We start from the raw sequence: 11,619 nt of genomic DNA on the forward strand, positions 1-11,619 counted from the left end.
AGTACTACTTAAGTAGTTTTTTGGGGTATCTGTACTTCACTATACTATTTATATTTTTGACAACTTACTTTTACTTCACTACATTCCTGACGAAAATATTGTACTTTTTACTCCATACATTTTCCCTGTCAACCCAAAGTACTCATTTTGAATGCTTAGCAGGACAGGAAAATTGTGAAATTCACCCACTTATCAAGAGAATCCCTACTGCCTATGGTCTGGCGGACTCACTAAACACAAATGCATCTTTCGTAAATAATGTCTGAGTGTTGGAGTGTGCCCCTGGCTATCCGTAAAGTTTTAAAACAAGAAAATGGTGCCGTCTGCTTTGCTTAATGTAAGGAATTTGAAATGATTTATACTTTTACTTCTAATTTTGATACTTAAGTATATTTTAGCAATTACATTTACTTTTGATACTTAAGTATATTTAAAACCAAATACTTTTACACTTGTACTCAAGTTGTATTTTACTGGGTGACTTTCACTTTTACTTGAGTAACTTTCTATTAAAGGTATCTATACTTTTACTCAAGGATGACAATTGGGTACTTTTTCCACACCTGGGTGGGGATCATGATCCCGATTTCCTGGAGTGCCCTGTAAGGGTGAAGGAGATTGAGGTGGCAAAAGTTATAGCGGTTAATCGAATCTCCTATGCGGAGGCGATTAAAAGAATTGAGAAAACAAGTGATGCTCGTGAAGATATGGTAGTGAATGCATCACAGTCTGTAGTAAATGTTTGCTGCCAGCCAAGGTGGATTTTGTGGCATTCATTGCCACAGTTATGAACTGTACGGCAAAAGTTTCAAAGAAATCTAAGAAACTGGACATTATTGTGGATGCGTCAGAAAAGTTTTTGGGACTTAATGATTTTACATCTGAAGACTTGCAAGGGGTACTGGTGCTGGAAGACCCGCCCTCCCAGGTTCCCCTTGAGCCTTTGTAGGGATCAGATCTGTTTTATTTTTTTTACAGAAAAGTTGTTTGATTAATTTGTTTTATTTTTTATTATTATTATATTTTTTGGTATTGGTAGTTGTTTTGGTATTTAGTTCAATTTTGGGAAATCCTGTTTACATCCCGCACAGTAGGTGGCGGAAGGCACATTAAATTGTGCAATCGCCAATATACCGAAGAAGACGGAAGAAGAAGGAAGGAAAAAGGAGGAAGCCGGAAGAAGGAGGAACAAAGAACAAGGAAGACGAAATAATAATAATAATAATAATAATAATAATAATAATAATAATACATTTCCGGCTGGCAACGTTGACGTTTTGAACAAACTTGCATTGTCGTTTATGCGTTTCTTATTATGACCTTCTCATTTGATGAGACTGGTTTTTCTCTAACGTGTAAATATTATAACTTATCTTTTTAAGATAATACATAAATCCATAGTGGAACTATATAGATCAAGTACTTGTTTCTCAGTGGATACATTTCCCCCAACACGAAAGCTGATGCAAATTGAATGACTGGATTGGCAGCGCCGGCGGCTTCATACAATTTGAACAGTACGTGCATGTGAATTATTTGTAAACATTTGGCATATTTCCTTTGATGTACCCGTGTTTATTTGATAAACATGTCCGGTCAACCGAAAGCCACTGTCATGGAGTTGTAGATCAGATCAGAACAGAGGCAACGCTATGGGGAAACTATGGCATAACCACCCAGGCGAGCTAATACAGTAGAGATTGGTTCTTGAATCACAGCATACAATATGCGCCTTGAACCATCCTTTCTGTTAAGGTGGCCTCATTTACCATAACAAAACCAGACAGCTAGACATTGCTGTTCATTAGCTATGTAAGTGAACTTCAAAAACAATCCTTGACAGCCACGTGTGTTTTGTTGATATACATGGCTCATACATTAGCTCGCTAGCTACTTTCCCGAGGCAAAGAAACTAAAAAACCTGGACTATATTTTACCAGGCAAAATGCAGTCTTATGGCATACTAGTAACTATGCACTCCTTACGACGTTATGTATCAGCTAGACATATATGCGATTGCATTGGGTAAAAAGCTAACGTTCATGAAGTAAGCTACTGCATGTCAAATTGTGTCACATAGCCTTGTATCTCTCCAAATGGGTCTTGACTAGGTTGAAGATGACAAACTGTCAGGGAGACGAGGCAGGGGATATGACCACAATGGACCTATATGAGAATCTAACAATCGATGCTGCTGTACAGTTGTTGCTGAAGCTCAAAGTCGACGACAAGCAGGCAACGGGTCAGGACTATAAGGCTGGGTGTCCACCCTCGGAAAGCGACGTTTCAAAAGACAATGGGCCAGCAGCAACTGCTAATGGGGAGGACATGGTTGACCCCTGGAACGTAATTACCACCAGCGCCAAAGGAATGGTCTACGACAAGCTGATAGGTCAGAGGGAAAATCATAATGTTAGATCTCTGGGGGCGGAATCCCAGGGCTCTACAGTGGGACCATATTACTCGCATATGCGCCTAAATATTTTGCTGTGCGACCTGGAATTTAAATTTAGGAGCACCAGTGTGCCTAGAAAAAAATCACCCTGATGATAATTGTTGCGACGATTACTTCACTGTACCACGGCCCCTGAGTGCCATGGAGAATACACTGAGCGCAGATGCATGACAGTCGTGCTTGCACCATTACTACAAAGAAAACGGCCTGTTGCCTCATATTTTTCATTGTGCTCCTTCATTTCTTTGGGCTTCTACATTTTTCAATTTAGGCGTACACATGCTCATTGTAAAAAAAAGGTCAGTGTAGAGCCCTGAATCCTAACTTGCACGGCGCACACTTCACTCGACAATCGCACAGAACCTTTATTTTGAAACTTGGTGACTGCTATGGTGTGTGGTCATCCACACCCCCTCCCAAAATGGCTGCTGTGCCATTTCTTCCCCTTGCATTACTTGACATAGATCCAGATCAGAACAAAAAAACATTTCCGGGCAGGCACCGTTGACATTTTGACCAGACTTGCATCGTCATTTATGCATTTCTCTTTATGAACTTCTCATTTGATGAGACTGGCTTTTCTCTAATGTTTTGACATAAACCGTAATTTCCGGACTATTAAGCGCACCTGAATATAAGACGCACCCACTGAATTAAAAAATATATATTATTTTGAACATAAATAAGCCGCACATGTCTATAAGCCGCAGGTGCCTACCGGTACATTGAAACAAATGAACTTTACATAGGCTTTAACGAAACACGGCTTGTAACAAAAATAAATAGGCTTTAACGAAACACGGCTTGTAACAAAAATAAATAGGCTTTAACGAAACACGGCTTGTAACAAAAATAAATAGGCTTTAACGAAACACGGCTTGTAACAAAAAATTAAAAATTTGCAGTAAGCTTTAGTTGTCTTTTTGCACTGAGTCAATTCCTCACGCTGCTGTTTCCAACGTCTTATCATCGACTCATTAAGACCAAGCTCCCGTGCAGCAGCTCTATTTCCTTTTCCAACAGCCAGATCAATCGCCTTCAACTTGAAAGCTGCATCATATGCATTTCTCCGTGTCTTTGCCATGATGAGGGTGACAAAATGACTACCGTAATCAGAATGATGGGAAGTTTGAGAGCACTCGATTTAATCTAAACAGTAAACGAAAAAGTTGTTTGACGTAACCCGTTCGGCAATTTCATTGGTCTAATGAAAGCTTCATGCCGCCAAAAAACTGAGCACGTCACAGAATGTGTTTTTTTTTAAGAAAAAAATTGAAAGCGGGAAAAATCCATATATTAGCCGCGTGGTTCAAAGCCTGGGAAAAAAGTTGCGGCTTATAGCCCGGAATTTACGGTAAATATTATAACTTCTCTTATTACGGTAATAAATAAAATGCATAGTAGAACTATATAGATCAAGCACTTGTTTCTCAGGAGATACATTTCCCCCGAACACTTCCCCCAACACGCAAGTTGAATGAGTAGATTGGCAGCTATGCCATAAAATCTGAATGGTGCGTGTATGTGAATTATTGTTAAACATTTTGAATATTTCCTTTGATGTACCCGTGTTTATTTGATAAACATGTCCTTTTAACCAAAATCCACTGTCATGGCGTGGTATAGTAGATCAGAACAGAGGCAACACTATGGGAAACATACAGTGCATTCGGAAAGTATTCAGACCCCTTGACTTTTTCCACATTTTGTTTTGTTACAGCCTTATTCTAAAATTAATTAAATAAAAAATGTCCTCATCAATCTACGCACAATACCCCATTATGACAAAGTGAAAATGTATTTAAAAAAAACAGAAATACCTTATTTACATCAGTTTTCAGAACCTTTGCTATGAGACTTGAAATTTAGCTCAGGTGCATTGTGTTTCCATTGATCATCCTGTCTATATAAGGTCCCACAGTTGACAGTGCATGTCAGAGCAAAAACCAAGCCATGAGGTTGAAGGAATTGTCCCTAGAGCTCTGAGACAGGATTGTGTCGAAACACAGATCTGGGGAAGGGTACCAAGAATGTCTGCAGCATTGAAGGTCCCCAAGAACACAGTGGCCTCCCATCATTCCTAAACGGAAGAAGTTTGGAACCACCAAGACTGACCAATCGGGGAAGAAGGGCCTTGGTCAGGTAGGTGACCAAGAAACCAATGGTCACTCTGACAGAGCTCAAGAGTTCCTCAGTGGAGATGGGAGAACCTTCCAGAAGGACAACCATCTCTGCAGCACTCTACCAATCAGGCCATTATGGTAGAGTGGCCAGAGGGAAGCAACTCCTCAGTAAAAGGCACAAACAGCCCGCTTGGAGTTTGCCAAAAGACACATAAAGGACTCTCAGACCATGAGAAACAAGATTATCTGGTCTGATGAAACCAAGATTGAACTCTTTGGCCTGAATGCCAAGCATCACGTCTGGAAGAAACATGGCACCATCCCTATGGTGAAGCATGGTGGTGGCAGCATCATGCTGTGGGGAAGTTTTTCAGTGGCAGGGACTGGGACACTGGATCGAGGGAAAGATGATCGGAGAAAAGTACAGAGATATCCTTGATGAAAACCTGCACCAGAGTGCTCAGGACCTCAGACTGGGGCGAAGGTTCACCTTCCAACAGGACAACGACCCTAAGCACACAGCCAAGACAACGCAGAAGTGGCTTCGGGACAAGTCTCTGAATGTCCTTGAGTGGTCCAGCCAGAGCCCGGACTTGAACCCGATCGAACATTTCTGGAGAGACCTGAAAATAGCTGTGTAGCAACACTCCCCATCCAACCTGACAGAGCTTGAGAGGATCTGCAGAGATGAATGGTAAAAATACAGGTGTGCCAAGCTTGTAGCGTGATACCCAAGAAGTCTCAAGGCTGTAATCGCTGCCAAAGGTGCTTCAACAAAGGGTCTGAATACTTATGTAAATGTTTTTGTATATAAATTAGCTACAATTTCTAAAAACCTGTTTTTGCTTTGTCATTATGGGGTATTGTGTGTAGATTGATGAGGAAAAAAAGAATGTAATACATTTTAGAACAAAATGAGGAAAAAGTCAAGGGGTTTGAATACTTTTCCGAATGACTAAATAGAAGACTTGTTACAATGATGCATGTTACGGATACAGGTATCCTGTGTGTATTTATTTTCTCTCCTTCTCCCCTACTCACAGGTGGCAATCATCATTCCCTAATCAGTCGCCAATCAGTCGCCAATCGGAAGACACACCTGCTCCTTTTCCCTTACCCGATCACATCCCCATCACACCAAGACAAGTCGCCCATGGGAATACACTGCCCGTAGGTAAATATTGTCTAAAGAACACTAGTTAGAACTGGGTGGACCACCCACTGTATTTTATTGGTTAGTGAGCTAGCTGTTGTTGAAGCAGGTAGTCTAGCTTAGGGGTGTTTTTGAGTACTTATTATTTCTTTCCTTGGGTCCAGCTCAGCCCCTTTTCCCGCCCCCCTTTACCGTGTGTTTAAAAATAAACCATGAGTGTTTGACGGTAGACATAAGTTGTCTGTGGTTTTTGTTCTCACTGTTCCTTTTCACTGTTTTATAATTTGCATAAGTTATGTTACGGGTCTCATTTCCATCCCCCCTAGACTGCAGGGCCAAAGGGATTCGTAACAATGCATATCAAGCAACAATTATCTTTTAAATAGTATGAATCATATAATTACTAAATAAATATCATATATAATGACTCCACCCAAAATAAGAGGAAATAATACTAACCGTGTACACTTGAAGGGAAGAGGGGACTACCAGAATTTACACAGGAAAGGAAGAGGGGACTGCTGTAACATGTTTTTTTCCAGTGAGGTTTGGCAGTAGGAAGATTGACCGGGAGCTGGTGAACAGAATAGTCTCGGGACAGAAGGCACACCGGTTTTTACGCAGAGGAATATTCTTCTCTCACAGGTCAGTGGCACTAGTCAATACAGTCACCAGATTGTTCACTTCTCTAGTATGACAGCTGTGCTTGTCATCACCGAGTTCCTCATTCCTATTCATTTATTTGAATGTACTCTAGAGGGTGGCGTGTCTGTCTATCTGGGATTGAGCATGAGCAATTGATACCAAATTGTATTAAGAATCCAGTCTTAATCTGCTCTCATTTTACCTTGTGGGCATTTTAGGATATGTTATATGCTGTAACTGTGTGCTGTTGCTCTTTTTCAGAGATATGCACCAGGTTCTGGACGCGTATGAGAAGAACAAGTCTTTCTACCTCTACACGGGCAGATGACCCTCAGAGGCCATGCATGTGGGCCACCTCATCCCTTTCATCTTCACAAAGTGAGGCGCCTCGCCGCTATTATACTGTTTCTCTATTCATTTTAGTATCTATTATTGAGATGGATGGAGTTGACTCTATGAAGAACCACCGAAAGTTCAATATTTTTTGTAGACTCCATCTATTAACCCTACACTATTAACCCTACACTATTAACCCTACACATCCCAGACCTTGTCCTGGTTAGGTCCCGCTGTCAGGAAACACGAAGCCCTACTTAGTGTATAACACACTGCCTATATAACACACTGCATAATGTCAAAAACACCTAAGCCCTAGCGTTTTCAGTCAGGCTTGTAGAAGAAGGCTTAAGGCCAGTTGGTATCGTAGTGGATTCAGTTGAGAGTAAAAGGTTGTGCTCCTCCATCTGTTCCCAGATGGCTGCAGGACACGTTTGACATCCCGCTGGTGATCCAGCTGACGGATGATGAGAAGTAAATGTGGAAGGACCTGTCCCTGGAGGACTGTCACCGCTACGCTGTGGAGAATGCCAAGGACATCATCGCCTGCGGCTTCGACGTCAACAAGACCTTCATTTTCTCTGACCTGGACTACATGGGGTAACTAACCAACCACTATGTCTCTGGGCCCGTATCGACAAAGTGTCTCAGTGTAGGAGTGCTGATCTAGGATCAGATCCCCTCTGTCCATGTAATGTTACTCGTTATGATCTAAAAGTCAAAAACGTATCCTAGATCAGCACTCAGACTGAGGAGATTTGTGGATACGAGCCCTGGTCCTCGTTTACTTTAGAGGTGCAGGGACTGTACGTATTCCATTTTAGTACAATTAGATATTCTGCCTGTTTCAGAATCCCCTCATCAAGCTCTTTGGTGTTTGAGCATTCATACATCATGGGAATACTAAAAATGGGTTTCTTTCACAAGACTTGGTACTTTGGATTTATCCCATGTCTGTTCACTGATCTCACAGAAGGTGGTGTTGTACTGCAATAATTTGAAAGTAGTCAATACAGATAGAAGACTACATTTTTCTCTCTCACTCTCTCTCCTCTAGCCTTCTGTCATCATAACTCTTAGCTGTGGGTGGTAGGCTAAACAGCTTGATGTGACTGGGAGATATTACAAAGCCAATGTTTATCATTCAATAGAAGGAGCTCACAGTGACAAATAATTGACCTATTCAAAGTTCACCCATGTCTGGCTAGTGGTACGAGGCTGTCATGTCTGCTACAGTATTTTGCTGATTGTTCTTAACTCTTAATTGTTTTTTCTCTACAGGGCGTCCCCAGAATTCTACAGGAATGTGGTGAAAATACAGAAGCATGTGACTTTCAACCAGGTCAAAGGCATCTTTGGATTTGGCGAAAGTGTCTGCATCAGTAAGAGATTGCAGGAAAATCGTCAACACCTGTTGAGCAATTATACAAACTTTATAAATTCTTTCTGATCTGCATAGTGGGTGCTACAATGTAATCAGTACAGTTCACATTGAAGCACTAGACACCAAACAGAAAACGTTTTGCTAATGAATGCGAACCAGGTGAATGCTTTTTAACAGCTAAGTATTCCTCTTATCTCTCCTACCCAAGGAAAGATCGCCATCCAGGCCGCTCCGTCGTTCAGGAACTCTTTCCCTCCCTCAGATCTTCAAGGGCAGAAAAGACGTCCAGTGTCTCATTCCCTGCGCCATAGACCAGGTCAGTCATGCCTCACAGCACAACTAGGACGCACAGTGTCTGCTAACCTTTAACAGAGAAAGATATCTGGAAGAAAGTTTTACCAGCTCATTTTACAAATGGGATGCTTTGACTGACAATCTTCAATGCGCTGAACTAGTGGCAACTAATTAACCTTAGAATCAGCCTTTCTTTCTACACACTATGCTTGTGACTGTATATTTTAATTTAGCCAGAATAATATCATGTGAAGTTAAACATTTATTTTTTTGAGAGAAACAGAAGGATCTGATTAGTAGGGTCTGACAGCATGTTACTGAGACGGTAAAGAACTCAGTAAAGTTCAATCTGAAATGTTTACAGGAACTCAAGTAATTTAGCATCACATCTAGTGCACTATAATGGTTTTGAAGACATATCCTTCCACTTACCCATGCCCGACTCCTCCACCCCTGTAGGATCCCTACTTCCGGATGACCCGGGATGTGGCCCTCAGGATCGGCTACCCCAAGCCTGCCCTACTGCACTCAACCTTCTTCCCCGCACTGCAGGGGGCCCAGACCAAGATGTCCGCCAGCGACCAACTCCTCCATCTTCCTCACAGACACGCCCAAGCAGATCAAAAATAAGGTGACACTGAAGCTTTCTAATACCCTTTTTACACTATCTTGCCAACCCAAAATGTACCCGTGCTTGCTCTGATATTTTCTCTTCACCTCGTCCTTTCCAGCATGGTTCCAGCAATAGTGAATGCATAACCAGACTGGTACAGCTCAGCTTATTAGTGTGAAAGAGGTCACTTTGTGACAACTTCTGATGTAAATGGGGCTTTGTAGATACACTTACCTTACTTTATTAGTTCCACATACAGTTAACTGAAATAGAAATTACACTGAAGAAAAATATAAACGCAACATGTAAAGTGTTGGTCCCATGTTTCATGAGCTGAAATAAAAGATTAATGAATGTTTTCATAAGCATAAAAAGAATATTTCTCTCAAATGATGTACACATTTGTTTACATCCCTGTTAGTGAGCAATTCTCCTTTGCCAAGATAATCCATCCACTAGGTGTGGCATATCAAGAAGCTGATTAAACGGCATGATCATTACACAGGTGCACCTTGTGTTGGGGACAATAAGACTATCCTAAAATGTGCAGTTTTGTCACCCAACGCCACAGATGTCTCAAGTTTTGTGGGAGCGTGCAATTGCTGTGGCCAGAGAATTTAAAGTAAATTTCTCTACCATAAGCCCCGTTTAACGTTGTTTTAGAGAATTTGGCAGTACGTCCAACCGGCCTCACAACCGCAGACCACGGGTATGGCGTCGTGTGGGTGAGCGGTTTGCTGACGTCAACATTGTGAACAGAGTGGCGGTGGGTTTATGGAATGGGCAGGCATAAGCTATGGACAACCAACACAATTGGCATTTTTATAGATCCTGAGGCCCATTGTGAGGCACTTTTTTTTTAAGTATCTGACCAACAGATGCATATCTGTATTCCCAGTTATGTGAAAGCCATAGATTAGGGCCTAATGGATTTATTGCAATTGACTGATGTCCTCATATGAACTGTAAAATCAATGAAATTGCTGCGTTCATTTTTGTTCAGTATACATTATTCTATTGATTGATATCACAACTGTATTTCATATCGTGTTGTCATTGTAGCTATCATCTCCAAGGTGAACAAGCACGACTTCTCTGGGGGAAAGGACACGGTAGAGGAGCACCGGAAATATGGCGGCAACCCTGACGTGGATGTGTCCTTCATGTACCTGACCTTCTTCCTGGAGGACGACGAGCAGCTGGAGAAAATCCGACAGGTGGGGGAGCGTGCTGCTCGACAGCTGTCAGAGACCCTATTGAACCTGGACTTGAGCAATGGACAGAACTGACTCAACATGTATTGCGGCCCAGGGTTAGGGTCTGGTGTTTTCTTAACCCACAGTCACACTATTTGTAAGAAAAAATGTTACCTTCATAGCCCTACATTTTAATTGGTGTATTGTTTTTACCCACACAACCATACTATCCATGACTAACCACAGGTAGAGAATAACTGACCTTTATCAGAAATAAGCACAGTAATAGTTTTCTAATTGGTATCAACACTCTTGGACAGAGCAGGATATTTGACTGTCCTAGTCAGATAACATTAATTTCTGTTCATGAAATCTCCCCAAATGGACACTATGCTGCTTTCTGTGTGTCAGAAAATCTTATCAGAATGATAAACTGTAGATTTCTTGGAAACAAAGCTAGATTCCTGGTGCCTCTCCTTTTATGTGCTGTAGCCGTCTATTCTATCGATGCCATGTTTGGCCTGGCAAAGAATTAAAAGAGGAGTGGCTAAAACAGACTGGTCAACCATGCTAATGATTTCCTGGAAATGAAGGCAGTTCTTTGCTGTGTTGTGTCCTAAGTAATCATCTCACTCATTGCTGTACCGTATCTCTCTCTCCAGGACTAAACCAGTGGGGCCCTGCTTACCGGCGAGTTGAAGTCTGATAGAGACCCTGCAGCCAATCATCACAGCCCATCAGGAGAGACGCAAGCCGGTCTCAGAAGAGACAGTCAAGCAGTTCATGACCCCGAGACCTCTTGATTTCTAGCCAGTGCGCGTTAGTCATGTGCTAAGTCTCAATGCAATGTTGGTCGTCCATGTCAAAACTCAGCAGGACTGCGTTCAGCAGAGCACAAGTTGTGGAACGTTCAGATAGAAAAAAAATTGTAGAACAGATATGCCTCTGACGTGTAGAATAAAGGAATCATGTCTGATCTATTCCCCAACCTTTACCTACTGAATGTGGCAGGTCTTGTCACATGCGGCATTAACTTAAATGTGTCAACTACACATCCCTATGCTGCATAATTCATGTCTAATTATTAACCAACTATATGGCTTCACATCAAGCTTACTAAGCATGGTCAAATAAGTCTTAACACCAATACTATTTGATGAATAAAATAACCTTGGTCTTGTGATTGGACACATTTTTATTCAATAATTAAATCATTTATATATTTCCTTCACTTTACACTGCAGAAATGTTTATGTTAAAAAGCCCTTTTTTAAATTACACCAAAATCGGATACATTACTTGGAAGTTCATTTTTCTCAAACACTACCAAAGAACAGGATTGTCATTCAAAATCAAATTACAGTATTACTACATGAGGTATACAGAGAATGTATTTTGAGAACTGGGAGTTAAGGCAGTA

General features: G+C 41.4%; 2 protein-coding genes across 2 annotated transcripts in view; one reads left to right on the forward strand and one right to left on the reverse strand.

The window, feature by feature from the left end:
• wdr25 (WD repeat domain 25) overlaps positions 1 to 8,433 on the reverse strand; it is a 42,448-nt gene extending 34,015 nt beyond the window's left edge. The window contains exon 1 of the mRNA XM_045723342.1: positions 8,300 to 8,433. Within this exon, the coding sequence (XP_045579298.1) occupies positions 8,300 to 8,317 (18 nt within the window). The 5' untranslated portion in view covers positions 8,318 to 8,433. The remainder of the gene's footprint in view (positions 1 to 8,299) is intronic.
• Positions 1,524 to 11,382, forward strand: wars1 (tryptophanyl-tRNA synthetase 1). The gene is given in 12 exon segments (XM_045723343.1): positions 1,524 to 2,392; positions 6,274 to 6,376; positions 6,638 to 6,754; positions 7,130 to 7,312; positions 7,994 to 8,094; positions 8,305 to 8,348; positions 8,350 to 8,412; positions 8,850 to 8,971; positions 8,973 to 9,021; positions 10,080 to 10,220; positions 10,862 to 10,899; positions 10,901 to 11,382. Coding segments are annotated over 12 exon segments (1,344 nt in total). The 5' UTR covers positions 1,524 to 2,118; the 3' UTR covers positions 11,010 to 11,382.
• The last annotated feature ends 237 nt before the right edge of the window (positions 11,383 to 11,619 follow it).

The sequence above is a fragment of the Salmo salar genome, chromosome ssa09 (assembly GCF_905237065.1).
Source record: "Salmo salar chromosome ssa09, Ssal_v3.1, whole genome shotgun sequence".
NCBI classification, from domain to species: Eukaryota; Metazoa; Chordata; class Actinopteri; order Salmoniformes; family Salmonidae; genus Salmo; species Salmo salar.